The sequence below is a fragment of the Kuraishia capsulata genome, genomic scaffold (assembly GCF_000576695.1).
Source record: "Kuraishia capsulata CBS 1993 genomic scaffold, Kuraishia_capsulata_scaffold_7, whole genome shotgun sequence".
NCBI classification, from domain to species: Eukaryota; Fungi; Ascomycota; class Pichiomycetes; order Pichiales; family Pichiaceae; genus Kuraishia; species Kuraishia capsulata.
In genome coordinates, this window is record NW_019172956.1 from 787884 (window position 1) to 812631 (window position 24748).

General features: G+C 44.8%; 15 protein-coding genes across 15 annotated transcripts, besides 2 other annotated features; 5 read left to right on the plus strand and 10 right to left on the minus strand.

Annotated features, from left to right (window-relative positions):
- Window positions 1-29: 29 nt before the first annotated feature.
- KUCA_T00005893001 (uncharacterized protein) lies at window positions 30-1532 on the minus strand (the record flags this gene model as incomplete). Its single annotated transcript, XM_022603640.1, has 1 exon — window positions 30-1532. The coding sequence occupies one exon, from the start codon at window positions 1530-1532 to the stop codon at window positions 30-32; it is 1503 nt and encodes a 500-aa protein (XP_022461881.1).
- Window positions 1533-1989: 457 nt separating this feature from the next.
- KUCA_T00005894001 (uncharacterized protein) lies at window positions 1990-4173 on the minus strand (the record flags this gene model as incomplete). Its single annotated transcript, XM_022603651.1, has 1 exon — window positions 1990-4173. One exon carries the CDS (start codon window positions 4171-4173, stop codon window positions 1990-1992), a length of 2184 nt encoding a protein of 727 aa, XP_022461882.1.
- A 114-nt stretch (window positions 4174-4287) lies between these two features.
- Window positions 4288-4428, minus strand: KUCA_T00005895001 (uncharacterized protein; the record flags this gene model as incomplete). Its single annotated transcript, XM_022603662.1, has 1 exon — window positions 4288-4428. The coding sequence occupies one exon, from the start codon at window positions 4426-4428 to the stop codon at window positions 4288-4290; it is 141 nt and encodes a 46-aa protein (XP_022461883.1).
- Window positions 4429-5647: 1219 nt separating this feature from the next.
- On the plus strand, window positions 5648-6745 carry KUCA_T00005896001 (uncharacterized protein; the record flags this gene model as incomplete). The annotated part of the gene is made up of 1 exon (XM_022603673.1): window positions 5648-6745. The coding sequence occupies one exon, from the start codon at window positions 5648-5650 to the stop codon at window positions 6743-6745; it is 1098 nt and encodes a 365-aa protein (XP_022461884.1).
- Window positions 6746-7105: 360 nt separating this feature from the next.
- On the minus strand, window positions 7106-7744 carry KUCA_T00005897001 (uncharacterized protein; the record flags this gene model as incomplete). The annotated part of the gene is made up of 1 exon (XM_022603686.1): window positions 7106-7744. The coding sequence occupies one exon, from the start codon at window positions 7742-7744 to the stop codon at window positions 7106-7108; it is 639 nt and encodes a 212-aa protein (XP_022461885.1).
- A 250-nt stretch (window positions 7745-7994) lies between these two features.
- KUCA_T00005898001 (uncharacterized protein) lies at window positions 7995-9968 on the plus strand (the record flags this gene model as incomplete). The annotated part of the gene is made up of 1 exon (XM_022603697.1): window positions 7995-9968. One exon carries the CDS (start codon window positions 7995-7997, stop codon window positions 9966-9968), a length of 1974 nt encoding a protein of 657 aa, XP_022461886.1.
- A 139-nt stretch (window positions 9969-10107) lies between these two features.
- On the minus strand, window positions 10108-12408 carry KUCA_T00005899001 (uncharacterized protein; the record flags this gene model as incomplete). Its single annotated transcript, XM_022603708.1, has 1 exon — window positions 10108-12408. The coding sequence occupies one exon, from the start codon at window positions 12406-12408 to the stop codon at window positions 10108-10110; it is 2301 nt and encodes a 766-aa protein (XP_022461887.1).
- A 215-nt stretch (window positions 12409-12623) lies between these two features.
- KUCA_T00005900001 (uncharacterized protein) lies at window positions 12624-12879 on the plus strand (the record flags this gene model as incomplete). The annotated part of the gene is made up of 2 exons (XM_022603719.1): window positions 12624-12801; window positions 12863-12879. 2 exons carry the CDS (start codon window positions 12624-12626, stop codon window positions 12877-12879), a joined length of 195 nt encoding a protein of 64 aa, XP_022461888.1.
- A 612-nt stretch (window positions 12880-13491) lies between these two features.
- On the minus strand, window positions 13492-13822 carry KUCA_T00005901001 (uncharacterized protein; the record flags this gene model as incomplete). The annotated part of the gene is made up of 2 exons (XM_022603730.1): window positions 13492-13680; window positions 13763-13822. The coding sequence occupies 2 exons, from the start codon at window positions 13820-13822 to the stop codon at window positions 13492-13494; spliced, it is 249 nt and encodes an 82-aa protein (XP_022461889.1).
- A 264-nt stretch (window positions 13823-14086) lies between these two features.
- On the plus strand, window positions 14087-15100 carry KUCA_T00005902001 (uncharacterized protein; the record flags this gene model as incomplete). The annotated part of the gene is made up of 2 exons (XM_022603741.1): window positions 14087-14136; window positions 14227-15100. 2 exons carry the CDS (start codon window positions 14087-14089, stop codon window positions 15098-15100), a joined length of 924 nt encoding a protein of 307 aa, XP_022461890.1.
- Window positions 15101-15316: 216 nt separating this feature from the next.
- KUCA_T00005903001 (uncharacterized protein) lies at window positions 15317-15958 on the minus strand (the record flags this gene model as incomplete). Its single annotated transcript, XM_022603752.1, has 1 exon — window positions 15317-15958. The coding sequence occupies one exon, from the start codon at window positions 15956-15958 to the stop codon at window positions 15317-15319; it is 642 nt and encodes a 213-aa protein (XP_022461891.1).
- Window positions 15959-16186: 228 nt separating this feature from the next.
- Window positions 16187-16786, minus strand: KUCA_T00005904001 (uncharacterized protein; the record flags this gene model as incomplete). Its single annotated transcript, XM_022603763.1, has 1 exon — window positions 16187-16786. The coding sequence occupies one exon, from the start codon at window positions 16784-16786 to the stop codon at window positions 16187-16189; it is 600 nt and encodes a 199-aa protein (XP_022461892.1).
- Window positions 16787-17126: 340 nt separating this feature from the next.
- On the minus strand, window positions 17127-17663 carry KUCA_T00005905001 (uncharacterized protein; the record flags this gene model as incomplete). The annotated part of the gene is made up of 1 exon (XM_022603774.1): window positions 17127-17663. The coding sequence occupies one exon, from the start codon at window positions 17661-17663 to the stop codon at window positions 17127-17129; it is 537 nt and encodes a 178-aa protein (XP_022461893.1).
- Window positions 17664-17982: 319 nt separating this feature from the next.
- Window positions 17983-21891, minus strand: KUCA_T00005906001 (uncharacterized protein; the record flags this gene model as incomplete). The annotated part of the gene is made up of 1 exon (XM_022603785.1): window positions 17983-21891. One exon carries the CDS (start codon window positions 21889-21891, stop codon window positions 17983-17985), a length of 3909 nt encoding a protein of 1302 aa, XP_022461894.1.
- A 491-nt stretch (window positions 21892-22382) lies between these two features.
- Window positions 22383-22394: a sequence feature (Short protein (KUCA_T00005907001, CDK29913.1) was converted to a misc_feature.).
- Window positions 22395-22546: 152 nt separating this feature from the next.
- Window positions 22547-22579: a sequence feature (Short protein (KUCA_T00005907001, CDK29913.1) was converted to a misc_feature.).
- Window positions 22580-22665: 86 nt separating this feature from the next.
- On the plus strand, window positions 22666-23373 carry KUCA_T00005908001 (uncharacterized protein; the record flags this gene model as incomplete). The annotated part of the gene is made up of 1 exon (XM_022603797.1): window positions 22666-23373. One exon carries the CDS (start codon window positions 22666-22668, stop codon window positions 23371-23373), a length of 708 nt encoding a protein of 235 aa, XP_022461895.1.
- Window positions 23374-24748: the final 1375 nt, after the last annotated feature.

The following is a 24748-nucleotide window of genomic DNA, read 5'->3' on the forward strand; positions in this document are numbered from 1 at the left end:
TTGTTTTATAGACAAATCGGAATTTTTTTCTAAGTTTCAATGATTGGAGCGCTTGGCTCCTCCTCGGATCTATCACGGTCGTAGAACTCAGCAAGGATCTTTGGAGAGATTCTGTTCAGCATTTCCTTAGGATAGATTCTGAGCAGAGACCAGGCCTGGTCCAAGGACTCGAACACAGTTCTGTTATCGTAAGCACCCTGGGCAATGAAAGTCTTTTCGAACTTCTCCAAGAACTCCAAAGACAGCTTATCCTCGATGGACAGAGCCTCTTCACCAACCACGGCCTTCATGGCAGCAGCGTCTCTACCAATGGCGTATTTAGCGTACAGCTGGTTCGAGACATCACCGTGGTCCTTTCTGGTCATTCCCTCTCCAATGGCACTCTTCATCAGTCTCGACAAAGAGGGCAGCACGTTGATTGGAGGATAGATACCACGGTTGTGCAGTTGACGATCCACGGAGATCTGGCCCTCGGTGATATACCCGGTCAAATCTGGAATAGGATGCGTGATATCGTCATTAGGCATGGTGAGAATTGGAATCTGCGTAATGGACCCGTTTCTGCCTTCGACTCTACCAGCACGTTCGTAAATGGTTGACAAATCGGTGTACATGTAACCGGGGTAACCACGTCTACCGGGAACCTCTTCTCTGGCAGCAGAAACTTCTCTGAGCGCATCAGCATATGAAGACATGTCCGTCAAGATAGTGAGCACGTGACGCTCAGTTTGGTAGGCCAGGTATTCGGCGGTGGTCAGTGCCAGACGTGGGGTGATGATTCTCTCAATAGTTGGATCATTGGCCAAGTTCAAGAACAACGATGTTCTCTCCAGAGACCCGTTCTCCTCGAAATCCTGCTTAAAGAATCTCGAGGTTTCCAAGTTAACACCCATGGCTGCGAACACTATGGAGAAGTTTTCCTCATGACCGTCGTGCACGTCCTTGGTTGGTCTAACCAGACCGGCCTGTCTACAGATCTGAGCAGCAATCTCGTTGTGTGGCAGACCGGAAGCAGAGAAAATTGGGATCTTCTGGCCTCTGGCAATGGAGTTCATGGTGTCAATGGCGGAGATACCCGTGGAGATCATTTCCTCGGGGTAAATACGGGCAAAGGGGTTGATTGGCGAACCGTTGATGTCCAAGTAGTCCTCGGCAAAAACCTTAGGTCCGTTATCAATTGGTCTACCAGAACCATCAAAAACTCTTCCGAGCATGTCTTCACTGACCGGGATCTTGAGATTTTGGCCGGTGAACTCGACACGGGTCTTCTTGACATCGATACCGGAGGTTCCTTCAAACACTTGGACAATCGCACGATCACCTCTGACCTCCAGCACTTGTCCAGCACGAATGGTTCCATCAGGCAATGTCAAGTTGACAATCTCGTTGTAACGAGGGAACTTTACGTTCTCCAGAATGACCAGCGGACCGTTGACACCACCAACGGTGTTATAGTTAACACGAGGCTTGATCTTGAAGCCCTCGGTGACCGCCTTCTTGTTGATCTCAAACAATTCTTTGTCGGACAACATTTTGGACAAATGACTTATGGCAGACTCTCAGATTCTGATGCTATTTTGCGAATGTTCTTTTGTCGAACGATCTTCTGTGCCCAATTCCAGCCAGTGCAGGTAGGGGTCGAGACTATTGAGTGCAAACAGGGAATCCTTCGGAATCTGAAGAATAACTATTGCAATTGAGCTTTGCTGAAGTGTCCTTTGACGAAATTCGAGATGATTCTTGAACTACGGGGGGAACAAGACTGACGATTGGTAGACTGCCTCCCTTCTTTCACCTCCTATACTGCCGCTCCCTTCGGGCCAAATGTCGTGCACAAAACGATAATTTGCTGCCAAATCTGCCAATTTCGGCGGGCCCGTCGCTGGAGCTTATGCAGCCATTCTGGATATTACGCTTGGACGTGGTCTGTCAATTACGCAGAGATGGGTCAAGCGATAAGATAAGCCTATATATACCGGATGCTGATGTTTATATGACCTCCCAGTTGTCAAACGTGTTTGTAGACCTGGAAGAGTTTGCCTTGGAAGCCTTGGAAGCCTTGGACGAAACAGAGCGCCCACTATTGTGGTGAGGCTTTTTTGGCCTTGACTTCGTGGGCGTAGATACAGATCTCCTGGTGGTTTGCACACTGTTAACATGGAGGTTGGTGTGATCGTGACCCGACGAAGCATTGAACTCAACAGTGGATGTGGTAACAGTAGGAGGCGGTATGAAGTTTGGTGGATCTTTCTTTTTGGTTTTCTGTTGTTTTGGGACGGTCTCATCGTGATCCAGCGAAACAATAAATGTGGACGATTCCGCAGAAGCCCTCTTTGACTGGTCCTCTATCCGCTTCAGAATCTCTCGCGCGAAAAACTCGTAAATGTACATATGCAACTTCTCAAAATTGTACAGGTCTTTGCTTGAGGTCAGGGTTGGCGCTTCAAACTTGGAATCCAGAACCGATTCGAACACAATGGATGAGCTACTCTTCTTTCCAGCATCAACCTCTGCCTTCTCCTCCTTCCAAAAACTGTATCGTAAATCCAGATTCTCGTCTGAATCAGATCGTTCCTGTGACGGCTCTTTTGTAACCTCTTTGGAGGTGTTGACTGGAACGGGTTTCGTTTTTTTCTTCCAGAATCCGACTAATGCTTCAGAGATGGATACCCTTCTGTCGGTGGGTGCTCGGGTTTTGGAGATGTCCAGAACATGCTTTTCGTCTCCTCTGCTGGAAGAGTTTTCTGTATCATTTCGTTCTTGATCCTGCTCCCGGGGTGCTCCATATCGAGAAGCGTGATACTTTTCATTATAGATCAGCATCCACACCAGACCATCAAGCTTCACAGCTTCTTCAAAAGAGCGAATCTTTAAATCGTTCACAACATTGATTTCTTTAGCCCTTTCATCCAAGACTTTGATGAGATACATCATGTCGATAATCAAACATGCAAGACCCCTGCTGAAGGCCAGAACCTGTAAGTTGGAAGCATCAGCCAGAAACTCTATATGGGACTTCCCGTCTACCATCTTGGATGGGATATAGGCAGTATGGTACTCACTCTTGTCAGAAATATTGGACGAGAACAGAGGTCTCAAGGGCTCGAGATTTTGCTGGGTCTTCTTATTGATGCCGTGGACAAACTCGGGTGTTGGAAAGACAACCATATCATAAGGCAAGCTCACATTCAGGTACAACGACATGATCTGGATAAACCTGCAAATATTCTCCAAGGAGGTGTTGATAATAGGAGCCGAGAAATTGAAGAACTGTGGGATCGGTATTATGGGAATGAAGCACATCATCAGTTTTAGATCATCAAACACAGGTTCCTTGGCTTTATTGTAAAGACGAATATTGGCTATCAGGTTTCGGTTTAAGCTTTGAATGCGATCGTAATTTTGATGCTTAGATTGCGAATTTGCTTTGAACTCTGCCAGTTGCTTTGAATGGAGTTTCTTGGAGTAGTTCACCTCCTTCACTCCAAAGACTTTGATCTCTTGCTGGAACATCTTTGACCTGGCATTAGACAAAAGCTTCTTGACGGCATCAGACTTCTCATTTCTGTATTCCACAATTCCACGCTGGATCAAGTCCCTAGATTTGGCATACATATCTTGCAACTTGGTAGTTTCCTCTTCTAGATGGATCCGTCTCTGGCGAAGATTCTCCTTTGGTGCCTCTAGCTCTGCCTTCAAAGAATCGACTTCTTGAGCAAGCATAGCGATCCTGGTCTTATTCCGCGATATGCTTCTCTTATAATGCGAAACTTCAACGCTTAGCAAAACCTGGGCCAACCTGGCTGCTGAATCAGCAGACGGAAGCGGAATCGAAACATGCGAATTTGAACCAGCTGTCTGACTAAGAAGCTTTTGCCTGTCCGTGCCCTTATCACCAACATCTAGGTACTCTTGAATAAATCCAGAAGCCCTTCCATTGATACAATGACTCAACACGCCATCAACCTGGTTGCTGGCCAATTGGCTAATACGATCCGTTTCAATAAGTTCGAGCTTTAACTTCAGCAACTTAAAGTTGATACACGACGCACACGTCAGGTTCAACACAGATCCGTTGGAGTTTTTGGATTGTTGTTGGAAAGGTTTCACCTTTGTGGGGTCTGCGTAGTTCACATTGCACACACCGCAATGCGTCGGGTGCGGCCTCATCATTTATCCGAGAATTAACCGGTGGCAAATTTCAAAAAAACAGCACAATTTCTAGATCATGCTATCCCAAAAAATATGAGAGTGTCAACGAAAGGAGCATGTTCAAGTAGGACAGACTTAAACATCCAGATGACACACATGGGTGGCTGGTAGTGCAGCCAGTGCAAAAAAAAGATAAGATTTGATTTCGCCCAGGATCGAACTGGGGACGTTCTGCGTGTTAAGCAGATGCCATAACCAACTAGACCACGAAACCATTTCTTGAAAGCTGGACAGGTAGTGGCCAGCTAGATTGGGTGTATTTGGTTATAGGACGACTCAAAAACCTTCGTCAAAAACTAGAATTTGGTGCCTGGACTTGCGTGCCTGGGCTTACGTGCCTTCCGGAGGTAAATTTCTAATTTAGTGGAGATGATCATGAAATAGCGACAGAGGTGCTGACATGAACCAGCTCTTTGAGGCCAAGAATGCGGAGTACAAGGGAAACTGGTGGAAAGACTACACTATAGGGGATGCTCGGCTATCGTGGGGTCATGATCAAGATTCTTTTCGGAAGAATAGCACAGTATGTGGCAACTACAATGAATCTCCTCGAAAAATCCCTATGTCTTCCCCTTTCCCAATTGCCCATCAAAATGCACCTCCATACACCTCTTACCCCAAAGGCTCGGAAGATCACCGATCACGTGATGTCTCTCATCTCATGTCTAAGCGAATCAGCCGGCAGTAACGCCGTCAAACGACCTGTCAGAGTGTTAAATCAACAAGCAAAACCACTCAAACATACAAAAATCCGAGGACGCAAAATTCAGCACTTTTAAGATCGAAAAATACTTAATCCATTGTCGGACGATTACCTCCGCAAATTTCGTTCACCTGGAATTGTGTATGCCACAGAATTTGACGTGTTTGTGTGGGAGTGTGTGTGCTATTTTTGTCTCTCTTTGTGTGGTGCCTTGTTGCTCTTCACACAAGCCATCTCTAAATCTAAAGGTGTGATATTTGCAGAGTGCCTTGTTGTTCATTTCGCTATTCATCAAAGAAGACCAAGTCTCTTTCTTTTTTTCCCATAACCTCATTCCATATACTGGATTAAATTGGTTTGGAAACCCTTCGTTGCTGCCATCCTAAAACTGCTACCCTCTCGCTGCGCCGACCCCTGTTTCGCTTGTTGTCCCAGTTACATCTCGGCATTCACAAGACAAAGCTATTGAAAAACACCCAAAAACACAAAGGGCCGATCCTGTTGCGATTACTTTTGCAACCTTTCTGTTTTGTCAAATCTCAGAATTGCAGAATTACCATCACCAGTCATATATTCCACGTGCGGACCTGATCTAATCGATCAAGGAAAAATTTCTTAGGGCTTGCTAGGCTACCCGATTTTTCAGGAAAAATCGCATTCACTCGTTTTTGGAATAGCTTACTATATCCGAATCGCTCATTAAGTTGACCTCTATCTCTTTTTCCACTCATCATGCCTAAGACCGCAGTGGCCGTCGGCTGTGCAGTGGGAGTGCCAGGTGCCGTGGGGCTTCTCATCTGTCTTTTCTTCTGGTACCGATCGTCGCGGAGATTCAAGAAGGAGTCCATGGAAGATGTCGATATTGATGCCAAGGACATGGACCTGAGCTCGCTCTACGCCAGACCGCACAAACCTGGGTTTGCTCCTCCGGTGGACCCTTCCACCGGGGATGAATTGTCCATACGTGAAAGGGACCTGGATCACATTTCGGATACGAAATACGAAAGCCAGGCTAACAAGGATTCGAGTATCGCTTTCGGCGTTGACACCTCAGATGGAACGAAAAATTCAGGCACAGACATCACGACCAACAGCTCGTCCCATCTACACACACACAGCAATATCCACAGCAGTGGTGGAACTCCAGGGTCGAATTACATGTCCTTTTATGATTCGGTAATACCGGTTTTGCCTACTCCTGATAACCTCCCAGGTAGCGCACAGACGATGGTTGAGAACTCTCCCAATGGGGGGTCTCAACAGGCCACTCCAAAGACACCGGAAAGAGGCTCGGCTGCACAAACTGCTGACTTTATACGGCATTTGCACAAGAATGACAGTTCGAGTTTCCCCATGACCACACATACCATGGTTAATGCCACACCCTCGACTCTGAACCTGTTCAATAACTATCAGAGGTCTTCCAGCACTAGTACCAGTCGCAATGGGTCCATGACTGGTCTCAATGGATCCCAGGACGGAATCGCTGGTACAAAGGCTTATCCAAGATCCGGTGCTCTTAGCAAGGCTACGAGTCAAGACAATATTGGTCTTTTGCGCTCTGCAAGAGGATCGAACCAGTCGTTGCTTATGATGGGCCAGGAAAGCCCGAAAAGAGCACTGAACAGCACAGCAGAAGGATTCACAAATCCTTCGTCCCCAGGATGGAAAACTGACACTGAAACTGGAGAGATCCAGCCGCATTCACTGCTTGAAGGCACAATTCTTGCTACCTCAGAAGCTCCCCTGAAGCCTTCGCCATTTGACACACCTCCAAGAAATCGATCCAGTCACGTTTTTGCCGACGACGATGAAGATTCGAGCGAGTAAGCTTCGAATCACGCGCGGAAGACGCTTGGCGATGTCTTGCAATCACAAAATTTCAACTGTGTGCCTGTAACACCTGTTGATTCATAACTCATATTCCAGATATCAAATTTCATGTTCCAATTCCAGCCACCAGTTTATTTATTCCTTTTCAGTCTGTTTTCTCGTTCTCAGGTCGGCATTTCCATTGTAAATACATATACATACATATTTCTCACTAAACTGGAAGTGTAGACTGTAGATTACAATGTTTCACTGGCAATTGTGGTGTTCGCACTGACTTTTAATAGTTCATGATTTTCGACATTTTGTTGGCTCGTAATTCCAGTCTATGTACATCTCTTCATTTCCAACATCACACTTCTAAAACGCAATCTCGATCGAAGGATCATCAAGCAAGTTGATCACCTTCCCGTTCTTCAACACCAAGTTCCATCTCTCAATAGTGAACTCCTGAAGTCTGCTATCTCTGTTCGCCTTGAGCTCCATTTTGGCAGTGTCGATATTTCCTTGAACATTGACACCAATATCGATCTGTCCCTTCATGGTATTCAGAATACCATGCACCCATGGAACGGTTCCAGCGAATGTGATCTCTTTTCCAATGGCCTCTCTCGCAAAATCAGAACGACGCAAGCAGTACATCGTAGCATTCATCACGGGAGAACTGGTTTTCTCGTAGTTGAAGATACCAAAAAGGGCACCCGACATGAGGATTGAAAAGCACACAAAATAGGTCTTGTTCAGCCTTCCCTCCCTTAGCGGATCTGGCAAATCGTCATGCACCGTCATCGGCCTTCTTCCATCCTTAAGCTCGCTGAGCTCATCAGCGGTATGCTGAATTGATTCTGCTTTTGAATGCACCGTTCTTAGTGGCATGTTTAACGGGCTCATCAACAGGTTTAGCGGGTGCTTCGATGAGACTGTCAGTGGTCTTGTTTGACACTGCTTCATCAGCCCCATATTTCCACATGCACGCGAAAACCTAATAGCTCTGAACATTCCGAGAATCTTATAAGTAAGCTCGATTTTTCACTACGTTGACAGGGGAAGAATCTCAGAAAGTGCTCAGCTCATTTTTGAATCGCAAATCGAAAGGTCGTGGGATAAACTAATTATATCTGGAAAATGGCTCGTTATAATCTATCTGGACCACTGAATAGATCAAACAGGTATATAGGTTTGTGTTCAGGTCCAAATTGGCCACTTTTTGGACGAATAATTTACCTGGATCTCAGATTTCTTTGAAACAATGTCCGCAATAAAAGGTGCGGCAGCGTACAAGAAAAAGGCCGGTATGCTGTCTCTAAACGAAGAGGTTATACCGCCTGTGCTGGTGTGGAGATGTATTGATGATACGGTGGCGATTCCACTCGTGGAAGTTCAGCTAGACAAAATTACGAACCTAAAGGCAACACCAGCCACTTCTGAAAAGATGATGTTGAAGATTATAACGAATGACCCTGCTGCTACGGTTCCAGCAACTCCATCTAGCGAGGTGGTTTTCTCTTTTAACAGCAGGGCAACCATGGAGGAGATACAAAGGGCATTACAGCAAGTGATAGCGAGACGGAAGGCCTCGTTATTGGCTGCCGAATCTGCTCGAGAGTTAAGTTTGAGTGGAACTCCAGTTCCACAAGCTGATACAAAGCGCTCTCAGTCCCTGGGGCCGCAATCGGGATCAGACGAAGAGACTTTGGCTACGTTAACGGACCCACAGAAGCTGCTTAGAAATCATCAGTTACAACAGAAGCTCTTGATGAGCAACAAGAAGCTCATGGCGACGTTCAAGGAAGTGGTGATGAACAGTGGACTGGACCCTGAGGAGTTCTGGAGTACGCGGATTAACCTGCTGCGGTCATTTGCTGTTCAAAACAATCAGAAGAGAGGCTCCTATAATGTCCTGAGCACGATAAAACCTGTGGCTAGTAGCGACAACGAGGTGAATGTTTCGGTGACGAGAGAGAAAATCCACGAGATTTTCAACCAGTATCCTATAGTGAGGAAAGCATATGACGACTGTGTTCCCAAAATCAGCGAGGGTGATTTCTGGTCGCGATTTTTCAGCTCAAAGTTGTTCAGGAAGCTGAGAGGTGAAAAAATCAATCCCTACGATCGTGGCGATGTCATGTTAGACAAGTATCTGTATGCGGACGCAGATTATGATGGTGAAGAAGAAGAAGTTGAAACATCTCCTTCTTCGAAAACTCATCCGACAACGTCTCCCTCTGGATCACCAGTCCAAAAGAAGCATAAATCAAAGAACATTGATGACATACACATCAACAAGATCATAGACGTTATGGGTAACGAAGAGGATAACTCGCAGAAGCTGGGAAACGCTCCCGATATCACGATGAGGGCTGGAAAGAATCAGGATATGTTGTCCATAATGAAGACTATGAACAGATTATCAAGGCGAATGTTGAAGAGCACTGGTGTTGACATTGAGGAGGAGGATCCCGAGAAAGAAGAGCAGGAGAACGAAGAGGAGCTAGAGTTGAATGACCTACGTGAGACTCACGAGACTGAGTACAATGAGATCAACTTTAAGGTGAATTCCAACAAGCACTCGGATTTGATTAAAAATATACCGAAGGATAGTTCTCCATTGAATCCCCAGGAATGGTATGCAGAGTTTCTGTCTGAGTTGAAAGGCTACTTCAAGGTAGGAATTGATCTGCAGGAGGTTTACAATAGCGATGAAAAGAAAAAGGGGATAAGAGAAGCTTCTCATGAGATCGAGAGGTTGGTGAGACAGAATGCCAGGCAAAGCTCTCATGGATGGCATGCAATCAAGTTTTCAGCCTCCGACGCTTCTTCTTTGAGTTCCATCCAAGACCAAAGTGTTCACAACGAAGATGCGGAGGTTGATCCTTCGTTCTTGGGACTTGATCCGGCCACAATAGAACAGCTGAGACTCACCCATAGCACTTCCGTGGAGTTTTTGTGTCATTTCTGGCTTGGTTTCAACGAGTCCGCAACAGCTGATAAGGCCAAACTCGTCCAGCTCAGGAAGCTTTATCTTTCTATCAAAAAGTGCCAGGACCGTGTTGGAGCAACCATCAACAATATTGAGGAAAGGTTCAAGAATGTGAAGAACGAGGATGGAGAGTTGGTTGTGGCCAAAGCAAGAGAGTTGATGGATCCATTATCGGTCAGTCTAGACCGTGCCATACAGAAATATCAGCTAGCAATGATGCCTACCTCCGGAAATAATGCCTAAGAGGGTAAAAAAACGTTCCTATACATGCATATATTTATATCATTGGCTGAACCAAGAGCAGATTATTCTTGCGTGGATGCGACAGCTTGAGAACTGCTCGCGTCCTTAGCAAATTGAAAAATCGAAAAATCAAGCATTTTTATTCCATCCCATTCGCTTCCTTAAACTTAGCCCATGCTTGATTCAACGAAACAAAAACAGCTTGCGCGACCAGTTTTTGCTCTGTGGATGCCGTAGGACTCACCTTATCAGGATGGACCTTGGCAACTGCCTTCATATAAGTGATCTTTACTTTCTTCTCCATAATCAATTCTCCAACAGAAACAGGCTTCCAGTTAGCATCCTGCCACAGAATTAGTTGTAGCGACGATAGCAAAGCACGTAGATTGTCCTCTTTGCCTCTCTTCCATTCCTGAACCCTTGCTTCAACCTGATCGTGCAACTGGAACTTCTCTGCCTCAAATTGCTGTTGTTTTTGCGATTGTTCGTTAACGGTCTTCATAGCTGCGGATGGTTTGGAAACACTGGGTTTCGTTGGGGCTTTTTTGGGTTGAGCTTTGGCTGGTGGTTTGCCCTGGACAACTTCCTGACAACGTTTCTTACCATCCATTACCTGCTTCGATGCTCCGCCATTCTCAACCAACATGTTATAGGCACTTAGAGCATCCGCGTATTTTTCAAGATTCTCCAAAGCTTCTGCTTTCCTGGAAACAAGCTTGATCCAGAATTGCTTGAGAGGTTTACCAGATTCTACTTCCACACCAGCAAGATCACCTGGTGCCCCGCCGAAAGATCCGATGAATGAAAGAGCACTATCAGCAGAGGAGAGTGCACTTTTCGCGTCACCCAGTTTCAAGAAGCATGTTGCCAGATTTGAATTCACGACAATCGTGAGTTTATGGGAACTTGGAAGAAGGGTTAGACAACTCTGGTATCCCACGAGGGCATTTGTAAAGTCGCCCTTTTTGAATAAATCGTTTGCTTCCGTGCGCTTGAGCTCGAATTTGCTCAATTGATCTGGCGACACCGAAACTTCTGGTATGACAATCTTTGTTCGGGTTACCTGGGGAACATTTGCACGTTTTGGGGCTGGTGCTCTCCTTCTTGAGCTTGAAACATACATCTCGTCGTTCTCAGTTTTAGCCCTGCTTGCAGGTCGTGATGTCAGGACAGGAGCACTGAATATGTCCATGAACGAGTCAGTTTTAGACCCAGAAAACGAAGGAGAAGCACTTGATGAAGTTGAAGCAGTAGACGCGGATGATGATTGGGGTTCGACTGAATTGGCTCTGAATTGTTCTTGAGGTGGTGATACACTGGACGGTGGTTGTCTCCTCCTAGAAGGCAATGGGTCATCAAACTTAGAACTGTGCGCAGATGAAGGAGACGACGAGTTTTGTCTATGAGTCTGAAGTTTCGCTCTAGCCTCATCTCTCTTCTGTTTCAACTTTAGGTCTTGCTCTCTTTCCCTTTCCTTTCTGATCTGGATTTCCCTGAGGCGCTGATCTTCAACAATCCTTCTCATCTCCTCGGGAGAGACTTCCTCGCTGGGGTCGTCATCTGGAAGTCGCATTGATTGAGCCTTATATCTGTCTCTATTCTTCATCCAGGCAGGCTGGCTATTATTCTTTTCCAGTTGTTGGTTTTTGTACAAGTCGATACCTTTGGCAAGTGTCTTTCTGCCTGTCTGCAACCAAAACGAGGCCTTATTTTTGAGTTCCACAGAAAGCTCGTTGACCATTGCGCCCAGATCATCCGAACGAGCTCCAAAACCATCGTCGTCACCGTAAGGGTCCGAGCTATGCGAAGATGAGCCATTTGCTCCAAGCTTTTCCTGCTTAGCCTTGCTATGAGCAGCGTTCATCAAGTAAGTGATTGCCTGATTGACATCTCTTCCACTGTCGGTGCTCTCCAAGGCTTCGTTCGCCTGATCAATACCAAAACCCATGTCCACCAGCTCTGCCAACGCTTCATCTCGTTTAGAGACCCCAGATGTCGTAGACCCAGAGGATGACAAAGGGGCAGAACTCACCGGTTCAGAACCTCGAGATGGTGGCACAGGATCCTGAGAACCATTTGAAGAGTTACCAGGCAAAAAATCGTCTGAAACCGGTTGCGGGCCTTGTTGGCTTTGTTGTGGGGCCGGAGACGGTTGGTTGAATGCCTCAAACAGCGTATCTATATCCACCGAAGAAGCCACAACCGGCTTGTTCTTTGGCAAATCAGCAATTCCCACAGAACTAGAGTTTCCCGATGCACCCGTTGATCCTAATTGTTCCAACAGACCCAGATCTGGCCACATATTGGTGTTGTTCGGAGAGCTCACACCATTGGAGCTTGGTGTGGAGTTGAGTCTCTGTGAGAGCGGTATATTTTTCTCCGACTTCTTGATAGAATTTGTAGACAGCAAGTCTGCAAACAAATCCTGACTTTTCGACATTATTCCGAAAGAACGCTCTGCCCAATCTGAGGCTGTGGATCCAGGTCCTTGTCTGGAATCTGATGGATCTGCCGTGTCTATATCGAATCTGCCAAATCATCGCGGGTGAGTAGCCAAGCTAGAATTTTTTTCTACCTACTTGAAAATTTGGAGTAGGCTCGATTCTGTGCTGTTAAGTCAGGATTATACCACTTTCATTACAAATTACATTCAAAATGCATTTGATGTACACAACTGGCCCAGACGGCAAGAGAATCTACACTTTGCAGAAGATCACCGAGTCTGGTGAAATTACCAAGTCTGCGCACCCAGCCAGATTCTCTCCAGACGACAAATACTCCAGACAGAGAGTCACTTTGAAGAAGAGATTTAACATGCTGCCAACTCAGCAAGGTAAGTCAACAAAGAAATATGCGTGGTATCCGATTTGACATGATTACTAACAGGAATCTAGAGAACCTCAAGTACTAAGTTGACTGCGCGAAGTGGAATATGCTGTGTGTACTACTGCATTGTGTGTACTTTGCTGATAGTACTAAATGAGTATTTTGCAGAATTCCTCTGAGGTCCAGAGGAGATTTTTGGGATATTTTAATTGGCTAGGGAAATGCAGGTGAAAAAAGGCTGCCGTTACATGAAGTCGACACTTAAGCGTGGACCACGTTTGAGGCTTAAGCAATAAGCATTATGTGTAATATAAAGACAAATTTCTATCAAGTTGTGTGAAGTGTAGAAATATGGGATTCAAACAAGTGATCTTGAGTGACATGTCATGGAAAAACCATGGAATCACCATGGAAGGGTCAACAGAGTGGTATCATGAATGAACCCCAAACGGACCATTAAATGAACCTCCGAATGAACCTCCGAATGAACCTCCGAATGAAATTCCGAATGAGCCACACTGTGAACATAATATGGGAGATCCAGACGGCCATAATATCCAACCACGACTGAACAGAAATGGTAATCCCAATGACCAAACACAGCAGCAGATATTATCAACCCAAAAGCTTCAAAAATGGGAGAGAAATCCAACTTAAACTCTAAACAAAAAACCAAAATAAAACCCAAACACCATTTTCATTTTTGACGGCTATAAGCCGCTAGAATATCGGCAGGCTCTGACAGCTTCTTGGAAGACTTGAGGTGATATTGAGCATTCTTAGTGTATGTCTCCCACATATCACAAACAATCTCGGTCTCGAGATTCATAGTGTTTATCTGTTCTAACTGGTTGTTCATTGCCTTCATGGAGTGATTCACCATGGCCTGAAGTAGAAAAGGGTTAGTGACATGTTTGTTATCAAGACGCGTGCTATTTGAACGCGCCTCACAAAGCACTTGGACTCACGAAGTTGTGGATTATTCTCGCAAACAGAGCCTTTCTCTCTGTGTCATATGGGTCTTCCATTTTTTGTAAACTTTCCTCGGAATATTTTGTTTTTTGATTGGATTGTTAGAGACCTAAGATCAATATTAAAAAAGATAATGAAAGCTATAAAGCGTATCTCTTAATACTGAGAGATGAGATGGATACGAAAATGGGTTAATGCACGGACCTTGCTGTTTATCAAGCTTTCGGGTATTGATAGAATTCACAACTTCACAATATCTACAACTTGAATAACGAATCTTTTCCAGATTCCTTTCAGACTTTCTTTTCCTCCGTCCAATCATGTCTGGATTCGGAACTGTTTTGGTGCTTTCCTTACTGATGGGCATATCGTGAGTGTCATATTGTTCCGCTTTCAGAAACCGTGAAACTGATAGTATATAGCCACTCTCACTCTCACCCTGATACTAACAAAATTTCAGCTCCTTTTTGTCGGGGCTTATACCAATTGTTGTTCGCTTAAGTTCATCCAAGCTGAAACTTATATCCGTGTTTGGTGCTGGAGTTCTACTGAGTGCAGCGTTAGTACTCATAATACCAGAGGGTCTGGAGAAGGTGGAAGAAAAAGGATCCAATCTCACCGGCATAATGCTACTTTTGGGATATTTCACTCTGCATATGGTTCAAAACGTTCCTCAAATCTTATCGCCGAGGAATAAAGACTATTACAAAACTTCAGCTGTTGAGGACTTGAACCTTGAGGACACTGAACTTCCGGTGCTGGAAAGTCCTCCTATATCCAAACCGAAAACGATACTAATTGAGGCTCAGACTCAGTTCAAAAATGCATGTAAATCTCCATTTACTCTTGGGCTCATGATCCACTCTTTCTGCGACGGTATCGCACTAGCATCGACTGTATATGCAGCAGATATACGACTCCAGCTCACGATCCTTTTTGCCATATTCATCCACAAACTACCGGCGGCATTTGGTCTCACATCCATATTGAGGTCTCACAATCTCGCTAAATCTGGCATCATGTGGCATTTGTTCTTTTTCGCTGTATCCGCGCCAATCGCTGCGGTTCTGGCTTTTGGTGTGTTCTCGATCGTGTCTGCATCTGACGAGAATGGATCCTACGTTTCTGGACTACTGCTTCTATTTAGTGGGGGTTCGTTTTTGTATGTGGCATTTCATGCTTTGTCAGACACGATGGAGAATCATGGAGGTGAAATTTTGAACGGCGGTGACATGTCTTCGATAGAAGAACCATCAGATGAGAGGCCTCTTGAGCTTGGGGCAAGTGCTTTGGGAATGCTTCTTCCAGTTCTGGTGAGTCTTGCCAAAGAGTGACAGTTATTGATATTTGATACTTATCTCATCGGTATGCAGCCTAATGACTCGGGTCTAGCCTTATTGGGGGCTTCTTTTGAAATCTACCCTTACTGTTCAAGCAAATCCTCTTTCATATTGTCGGGAATTTTGCTGCGAACCTTATTAGTGAATAACAGTAATGACCTCAACTTAACCAGTAATTATCCTTCGATTTCGTTGATCTTCTTTTCTTTCTCATCTCTTTCCTAACGACTTTCTTTTCAACCACCTATCCTTACTACTCACCACCCTCGACTCCGCCTTTGGAACCGTCAATACCGTCGTAGAATTGGAGATCTTTCGTATCTTCTCGAGCACCTTCACGGTAACAGGTCCTTTCTTCTCTGAGCTCTTGGTCGCTTTCCTCGCCATCCTCAGCTTCTGTACCTTCATCTGCTTGGATACCTCTTTAAGAGTCTCCTTGTCCAAATCGTCGTAACGAACGTGCGATCTTGCAGAAAATGGCTCGGATTTGTCCTCAGTTTCAGAAACTGCAGCCAGAACATCATCTGGCAAGATATCGGGTAGATCTTCGTACTTATGGCCTTTGGCCTCTGATCTGGTCCTTTTCTCCAGTTGCTGTTTCTCAAACTTTTGCTGTGCCTCTCTTCTTTTCTGTCTCTCTATTCTTTGTTTCTCCTCCTGTAACCTTCTTTTCTCGTTTTCCTGCCTTGTTACCGCCTCTTTTGATGTTCCCAGGTTCTCCTCTTCTGGAGCCTCATCATCGCTGGACTCGTATGCATCGCTAGCTTCTGCGCTGGATTCGCCTTTATCCGTTCCAACCAAGGTTCTGCTCCTAGTTCTGGTGGTAGGGGAATCAAATGACGCGACTGGCATTCTTGTGGAATAAATGTGGGAATGTGGTGTACTAAGGCAGTTTTGAAGGTTCAGACATTTGGTATGAAAAATTCCAAATTTTTTGATAGGTGGTCGTGTAATGCAAATAAGTTTTGGTGGCGCACAACCCTCATGAGGTAGGCGACTAAGCGCGTTGATTCAAGTAACGCAAAAACATTATGAAAGAGTAATTGCAAATTGCAGTAGCAGATAGCCAGGTTTTTTTTGCTAAACGCTAGGACGTGTTCTACCGGGACAAACCTCTGGAACAAGTCCAATATAACACAAGAAAGCCCTTGCTAACTGAGCCAACAGCTCGTCTTTCCCAGTGAAGTACAGCACACCCACAATGATAAGCACCGAAATCGCATATCCAATATTGAAGTAAATCCTGTTCCTGCAGTAGAAGTCAATCCATGACTGAGGTAAATCAAACAAATTGTCTCCACGCGACCCTTCGGTAGCACTAGGTTCACAAGATGGAAGCAATGGACGCAGAGCTGGATCCCAAATGGGCAAGTCTGAGCTCTCCTCTGGCGCCCAACGTTTCAGGCCGCATCTTCTCACAATCCAGCCGATTGTTGTTGGAGTCACACCTGACTCATCTGCTGGGCTGTTTGCTGGATCGTGTTCAGGCGAGTCTGTTGCATCTTCAAATACCTGTGATTCTACTCTTCTCATATAAGAAGGAGATTCATGAACGGAAGTCAAACCTGAAGCAGGCAGTGATTCGTAGCTCACCGGAAATCCAGTGTATGTAGTTTTCTTGGTGTAGTCAGCTTGTTTTGAAGCTGAGCCTGTGTCAGGGTCTTGGGCGTTTGCAGTCATTCCGATTAAACAGAAACGCTATATTTTGTCAGATAACCGGCTGGGTTCGCAGTCTTTGAAAGGACTTCAAATGCAGTCTATTTTGGATTGTTTTTCTTGTTTTTTTGAAAAGAGGATGGGAAGGTAGGAACAAAAGAAAGATGCATACCACAACATTTATACGTGTTGTGTACACTATCTATGCAGAACTGATGACCTTCCAGCTACAAAATCAACTAGGCTTCTTGATAATAGAGCTTATTATATACAACATTTATGATGTAGTATATTGATAGTAACTAGCATCAATATATAGCTAATCGAACGAAAACTGTCTTGTTAAACCTTGTTCGGTCTGCTTCTATCTCTCTACCCCCCAGCGCGCCCCCATCTCAACACCTTCTTTTGAAACAAGCATAGCATAAACCGTTTCATATGAGATAACCACTAGGAGAACGAATAGGATCATTATCATTAATAACTTGGGGGTGGTGTCCGCGGAGCGGGGAGATCCAACACCTCCAAGGCCCGACCCAGAGCCTCTATAAATTTCAGCAGTCAAGGCATCCAGTTCATCAGGTTCCCCAGGTGTTACTGTAGCTGAGGAATCCGTTTGGGTGTTGCTATGAGCAACTACACCTTCTGGGCTAACGCCTTGTTCTTCGGCTGTATATGGAGACCCAGACCTTCCTTCTTCCACCTCTCTCATATGGGCAAATGGCGAAGGAATTGAGTCATACCCAGACTGATTAGTATCAATAAGCTGAGAACTGTCTGTGATTTCGGCGGTATCTGGATCCAAAACGCTGGAAGAGGGTTTCTTGGGAGACCGGTACCCGAAGGCAAGAGACAACTTGTCTGCCACGGCGCTTCTTATTGAGAATTCTCTTTCGATCATGAGGGTTTCAGGCAAGTAGACCTAAGATAACAATTTGGAGTATTGACACGGAAAGCTGGTCTTGTTCTTGTCTTGTTCTAAAGAAGTATAGTCTCTTGCAGTTTGTTTGACTCTATTAGACGCCGCACGGATTTTAGATATGCTCACTACTCAACCTCCATGGTGCATGAGCCGCACACTGAATAATTTCTGGAGGCCTCATCGTGAACATTTAATTCATACTTAACTGTACGTTTGATTTGTTTTAAAGGTTATGAAACATTTTAGTTCATGAACATATAATACTTAGTATTTCTACCGTTTCTCTTTTTTTCTGTATTCAAAGGAAGGACTCATTTACCTGCGCCCTGACAAATCCATCATCTCTCTTCTTGGTAGTATCAAACAGCTTCATCAACCTATCCTGGTCCGTTCCACCTTGATCAAATGCGAAACCAGTTCTCTTTCTCATTCTGACAGATTGTCTGAGTCGCTTAAGCGAATTGCGGAAAGACTCGGAGCGTGGTCCAGTCTCCTGGTATTTTGCTTTCTGGAGCTCTTGAACGACATGGTAAGTCTCTGGACGATACATTCTCCTGTAGTATTTCCACAAAAAGTCTCTTGAAAGACACAGAACCGGCAGAATAAAGATCATGAACCAAAAGTTCATGGAGTTGTACACCACTGGGACCGTTCCGAGCAGTTCCTTGGAGACATTGACCTTGGGTGCGATGTAGGCATACGGTGGGTACAGACACAGCCACAGCAAAATAGACCCTGGAATCGCAATTAACGTGAATTTCGTCCAAACACTCGAAACTAGTGCTGCTTTACCCAGGGCAGTAAACATACAGGCTGAATAAAGCGCGACACCAAATGACCAATGATCAACTATGTGGCCGTCGTGGAGTTGGTTGCCGTATTTGTAGATGTTGATGGCACCCAAGTATAAAATGGCACTATGGTAGAAACCATTGATGGCCCAACTCCAGAAAGTTTCAACGTTGAAGAATTCTCTTCTTTGACCAGCCTTGTACATCTGAGGGTATCTGGTGAGCATCTGGGCTGAAACATATTGATCAAACACTCCAATCACAAAAGGGGGTAGAACGGTGAAAATCACATTGTAGAACGTCAAAGTCCATGATTCCATTATCGATTGGCCGCTGAATCCGTTAGAGAACACATACCAGAACTGAGTCATATAGAGGGCAATATTCTTGTAAAACGAGTACAGGATTGCCAGACTAATTCTTCGATATGACCAGGATCCATGCACCAGTAACAGTTTCTCCAGAAACCTAAATTGACCAATAGCAAAGTCCGCACTTCTTGCAGCTTGCATTCCTTCCATACCACTAATTCCTACGCCCACATGGGCCGCCTGAATCATGCTAACATCGTTGGCACCATCCCCGATTGCAAGCAACAGAGCCTTCTTCTTTCTCTTCACCAGTTTTACAACCAATGCCTTTTGCAATGGAGAAACTCTGCAGCAGATTACTGCTTTACAGAGCAAACCGATCTCCAAAAACATATCTTCCAGATCACTCTCCAGAGCAAATCCCAGCGACTTTCCATCAATGACCAGAGCAAGGGACTCCATATCCTCCTGCGAAAGATCATTTTCTCTCAAGGCTTCGCATTTCTCCGTGAGGTTCTGCCTCGTATCCTCCTTGTTGTCTTCGTTGACAATCAGCAGGTTCATATCTTCACTCAAAAGTCTGCAACTCATACCGATGTTGATTGCGGTCTCTTGGCGGTCACCAGTTAAAACCCAGACCCTAATTCCTGCTGTTTGCAGTGTGTGGATAGTTTCAGGAACACCATCTTGTAGTTTGTCCTCAATCGCAGTGGCACCAAGTAGAAAAAGATCTTTCTCGATGAGCTCAGCAGCATCATCCAATGCTTGCGATCTATCAACCAAGGTGGTTGAGGCCTTCTGAAAAATCTTGTTCCATTCCTGATACTCCTTCTCGGGTATGATTCTGGTTGCGATACACAAAGTTCTCAGTCCTTCAGCAGCAAACTCTTCCATGTGCTTCAAAGTAACGTCCACAAACGGATTTTCGTCTTGCAGTCTCTCCAAAATCACTGTATCTGCACCCTTGGTGTATAACTTGATAGTCCCATCGGGACAACGGAAAAGTCCAGACATTCTTTTACGCGTGGAGTTGAACTCGCAGATATTGAGCAATTCGTACCACTGTTCCTCTCCGTCCACCTCAATGAACACTCCTGTTGGTTTCCTGATGGTGAATTTGTAACCTAATGAAGCGGCACCATCCACTAGGGCTCCTTCGTCTGGAGAAGCAGCTTGGTATCTGGTCTCACCAGTCTCCAACACTTCTGGAATGACTGTGTGACAAGTAGCCAAAAGTGTGAAGAACTCGTTGATTATCTTTGCATCCGAACTACCAGTGGCTAGTTCAGCTTTCAAATCTGCAAAACTATGATATCCAGTCTCGACACCATCCACGATTTCAGCCCTGCTATCCTCAGGGATCTCCTCGATGTAACATTTTCCAGCAATGGAACATGTTTTGTACTCCATGATGTTTCTGGTTAGGGTTCCCGTCTTATCACTGAATACGTACTCAATCTGTCCCAGTTCCTCCACGAGTGACGAGGTGCGGCACACAGTGGGGGTATCAGTAGGCTCATAGTACATGTCAACGTCAGAGGCAATCATCCATGCCTGGTAGTACTTGATGATTTCAACTGTAACAAACAACGAAATTGGTACCAGGTTAGAGAATAAGATCCAATAGGTCAGCAAGTCCAAGAAAAACTTGGATAGTTTGTTGGTTCCCTCCAAATAAAGGTACTTCATGTTCTTGGCGTTGGAAATCATAGTGATCAAATCACCAAAGGAGGAGACCACAGAGAGCGTAATAAGGATACCAAAAAGCGCAATAATTTGCAAATTGATGACTCGTTCAACATCAGTTCTCTTGATGGGGGCGGCAGTAGCGTTTCTCATGAGTTTTGTCTCGTGGCCTGTGAATATTACAATACCGTGCACCCAACCCGTGTTTCGCAGACTGGCACCTCTTGGAAGTAATTGGTCTGGAGAGAGAGCCACTTCCTGATTGTTGAAGAACAAGGTTCCTTCGAAAGTATAGAGGGAACTGTTTGGAGGCTCGCATTTGATTTTTCCGTTTAGCCTGGCTAGGTCACGCGAATCCACCAAGCTCACCGTATCTGTCTTCGATTGCTTGATCTTCAGATTGGTCTCACCATCCAGATTGGCAGTTTCCACATAGCATATTCCTTCAGGCTCTGAAGAGTTCAACAAAATCAAATCTGCAGGAAATGGGTCGCCATTCCTGACACGAACAATGTCACCCACAAACACCTTGATCCACTTTTTGTGGACGAAATTCCCAGTTTCTGCCTCCAAAACCTCCACTTTTGCTCTGTTCAACTCGTTATCCGCACTCATTCTTTTGAAGTCCTCGGTGATTTCTTTGAGGGCAGAAACCAGCAGTACAATCGCCAGAGTACCTATCGTGGTATAGCGATTGGTAGGCGAAACATTTGGAACTTGCTGGATTATAGACGTGAAAAGGAAAAACAAATTCGCGTATTTGGAGAATTGTTCAAACAAAAACTTCGGCACAAACGTTGCAGCGTTATATTTGGTGGTACTGATGTGGTTATCCATGTATCCAAAAGCATTATTCGACGCAGCATCGTTAAGATGAATAATTCTTGGTCCTTGAGAAGCATCATCTTGCGGCTTTCTTAGTATTTTCTTTACTATTCTGCGTATATCGAACATGTTCTTGAAGTCCTCGCTGAGATCGCGATCTGGTGGGGGCCTGGAATCCTGGTAGAGCTCTTCGTCTGCTGAAGCGGTAGGCGGTCTGTAATCGCCCATCGTCAATTTCGACTTCATATTGTTGTAGATATTGCGCAATCCTTGAGGCTTGTTTTCTGCCGGATAAGACGAACCGTTTTGTGTATCAGTTATATCTGGAACGATCGAATTATCATCTGGATCGTAGAACGGATCTTCAACTGGATGGCCGCTTAGATTCGGCAAATGCTCATTCGTACCAAAAAATGGATCAGCAGCATCATATGCACTGTTAATGACAACACGTCCGTCATAAGGTGAATACCCACCGGCGACATTTTGCTGATACCCGGTCCTACTGTGCCTCGTGTCAGAAGGCCCTAGATCAAACAGGATATCTTCGTCGGAATCCGCAAACGGATCATCACGTGGGTGATTGTTAGCCATGAGAATTTGAATTAATGCCTTTTGCGCAATTCAAAGTTCCAAAGACCGACTTGTAATGGTAGCGAGACAAAGAGTTAACGTTACATGAACTGAGGCCACGAAATAGTGCGTGTGTTTGGTAGTGTGTTTTCCAAATAGCTTCCCGCACGCGTTTCGGGCGGAGCTAAAAGTGGTGAGGCTGATTGCGAGAACGGTGAAATTAGTTGCAAAGTTTAGTATCATAGCATGGTATTTTTGGACCCCAAATAGTTTACTATGCTTAAATGACCTCCGACTTGTCAATTTTCTTGCACCTTTTCAACTGATTTCCCTGCTAAATACGGCATCTTCCCAGCTTACAATCACCTTTCTTCCCGATGGCCATCTGGGTAGTGCGCACATCAGATATGATTCTGAAAAAAAAAATTCCAAAAAAATTTCAAACTTCAATAGAGAGGAGCTTGGTAACGCTTTTCGTCAGAACCACACCTAGCTATCAACATTGAAGAACCATGTCGGACGAGGTAAGTTACATTACGGAACTGTTTGAGGCTTTGTAAGCAGCGAAACTGCTTCTCTCCCTGACTGTCTCAGGACTGACAACTAACACACCCATAGGTGATTTGGCAGGTGATCAACCAGCAGTTCTGTGCTTTCAAGATCAAGACCACAAAAGACCAAAACTTCTGTCGGAATGAGTACAATGTGAGTGGTCTGTGCAACAGACAATCGTGTCCGCTTGCCAATGCAAGATATGCTACTGTGAAAAACATTGGGGGAAAGCTCTATCTGTACATGAAGACGGCGGAGAGAGCACATATGCCCAACAGATTATGGGAGCGTATCAAGCTGAGCAGAAATTATAACAAGGCCCTGGAGCAAGTGGATCAACATCTTTTGTACTGGAACAAGTTTTTAATTCACAAGTGCAAGCAGAGGTTGACCAGATTGACACAAGTGGCCATTACAGAGAGAAGGCTGGCCCTACGCGAAGACGAGAGGCATTACGTGGGAGTGGCGCCGAAAGTGAAGAGAAGAGAGGAAACTAGAGAAAGAAAGGCCCTTGCAGCAGCACGTATCGAAAAAGCAATCGAAAAGGAGTTGCTTGAGAGACTCAAGTCGGGAGCGTATGGTGACAAACCATTGAACGTTGATGAGAAGATCTGGAAGAAAGTTCTGGGCAAGGTGGGCGAGGAAGACGAATCCGAGGATGAAGAAGAAGAGGATTGGGATGAGGAGGAGGAAGAGGAGTCTGACGAGGGTGAGGTGGAGTACGTGGAGGATGATGGTGATGACGATTTGGTTGACATGGAGGATCTTGAGAGATGGTTGGATGATAGCGAAGGCAATTCAAGTGAAGAAGAGTCTGATTCTGAATCCGATGATAGCTCTGATGACAATTCAAAGGGTCGCAAAAGATCGAAGAGCTCTAAGGAGGTTAAGAGAAGAAGACCAAGGATCGAGGTTGAGATCGAAGAGGAGCCAAATGTGGTTACTAGGTAAGGTGAGAAAATGTATGAGTATAGTTGTGTCGCATAAAGTCATTTAAGAAATTGAAAACATTGAAAGTTCAAATTTGAAACCCAGTAATTTCACAGGACCTCTCTGGATTTGATAGGTCCCAGGAATTGGATTCGAGAGCTGTTACGTCAATAATTACTGCTCTTCATCACAAGGCACTCCCACCAAAGTCAGACAAGAATTCTCATCCACACCACATGGCAAAGCTTTTCTGTATAAACCTGCGTCAGAATCTGGAGAACCCTCTTGTGCGCCATGGATTACCTCTTTTTCCATGTGTAATTGACTGAATTTTCAAGTTTCCTAATCATATTTACTTCTACAATTCTCTTGTATATGTGACATCCTGTCCCTTAGCATAATTTTCTCAAATTTTTGGTATCCTCCCTCGGTAGGGGTAATGTTCATATATGACCAAGGCCTCAAGTCTTCAGGTAACTTTGTGGAGCACGGTGATCTTTCTCTCTAGATTTTACATTGGCTCGTCCGAGCCCATCTTAAAAGAGCGGATGTTCTTTTGAATTGACTGTATTCGACTGAGTGGTGCTCCTATACCTAACCATGATCTTAACCTTAAGGCTAAAAAAACAAGCAATGGTGGTCCGCATTCTACCATCCGATAAAATTAAAGAAACGGACTTGCAGGCTTGCATAATTAGTAATCCCCTTTTTTTACAGACAACAGTTAATAAACTGAACACGTCATTTAAACCTTAAACTGTAAATACAAATGAAGAACCTCGCTATAATTCCAATTATATTGTATTTGTTTTGTGGTTTTTGGTTTATCACTTGGGCGGTTCCAAACCCCGCGCATGCATATTCACCTGCAGCTCTATCCACGAAGGATTCTCATCAATGCCAGACGGAGTTCAATTTTACCGGGCTTTGCTTATAAATCGAATCAGAAATCACTTCCATTTGTCATTGGTATAAATACAAGGCATCATAGAGAATTATAAGAATTTTAGTAGAGTATGCTTTGAAGAACACTGCATACAAGGAAATGTCTTCAGCCGTGCTAGCTCCATTTTTTGCTCTCAGAGCAGCCGTCAAACCTTACATAAGTCACCCGATATTTGTCTTTGCCATAATATCTGCCTCCCAATGGTTGGACAACATCAACGTATCGGTAGTGACTACCACGCTGATGCAGATCCAACAGAAATATGATGTGCCGTATCCAGTAGCAAGCTGGACCCTATCAGCCTACTCACTCTGTTATGCCAGTTTCATCATCATTTCTGGCAGAGTTGGTGACATAGTGGGACACCATTATATGTACATTGGAGGCATGTTTTTCCTGGGCATATTCAACATCATAGCTGCTTCTGTGGAAAACGTATATGTGGTGATC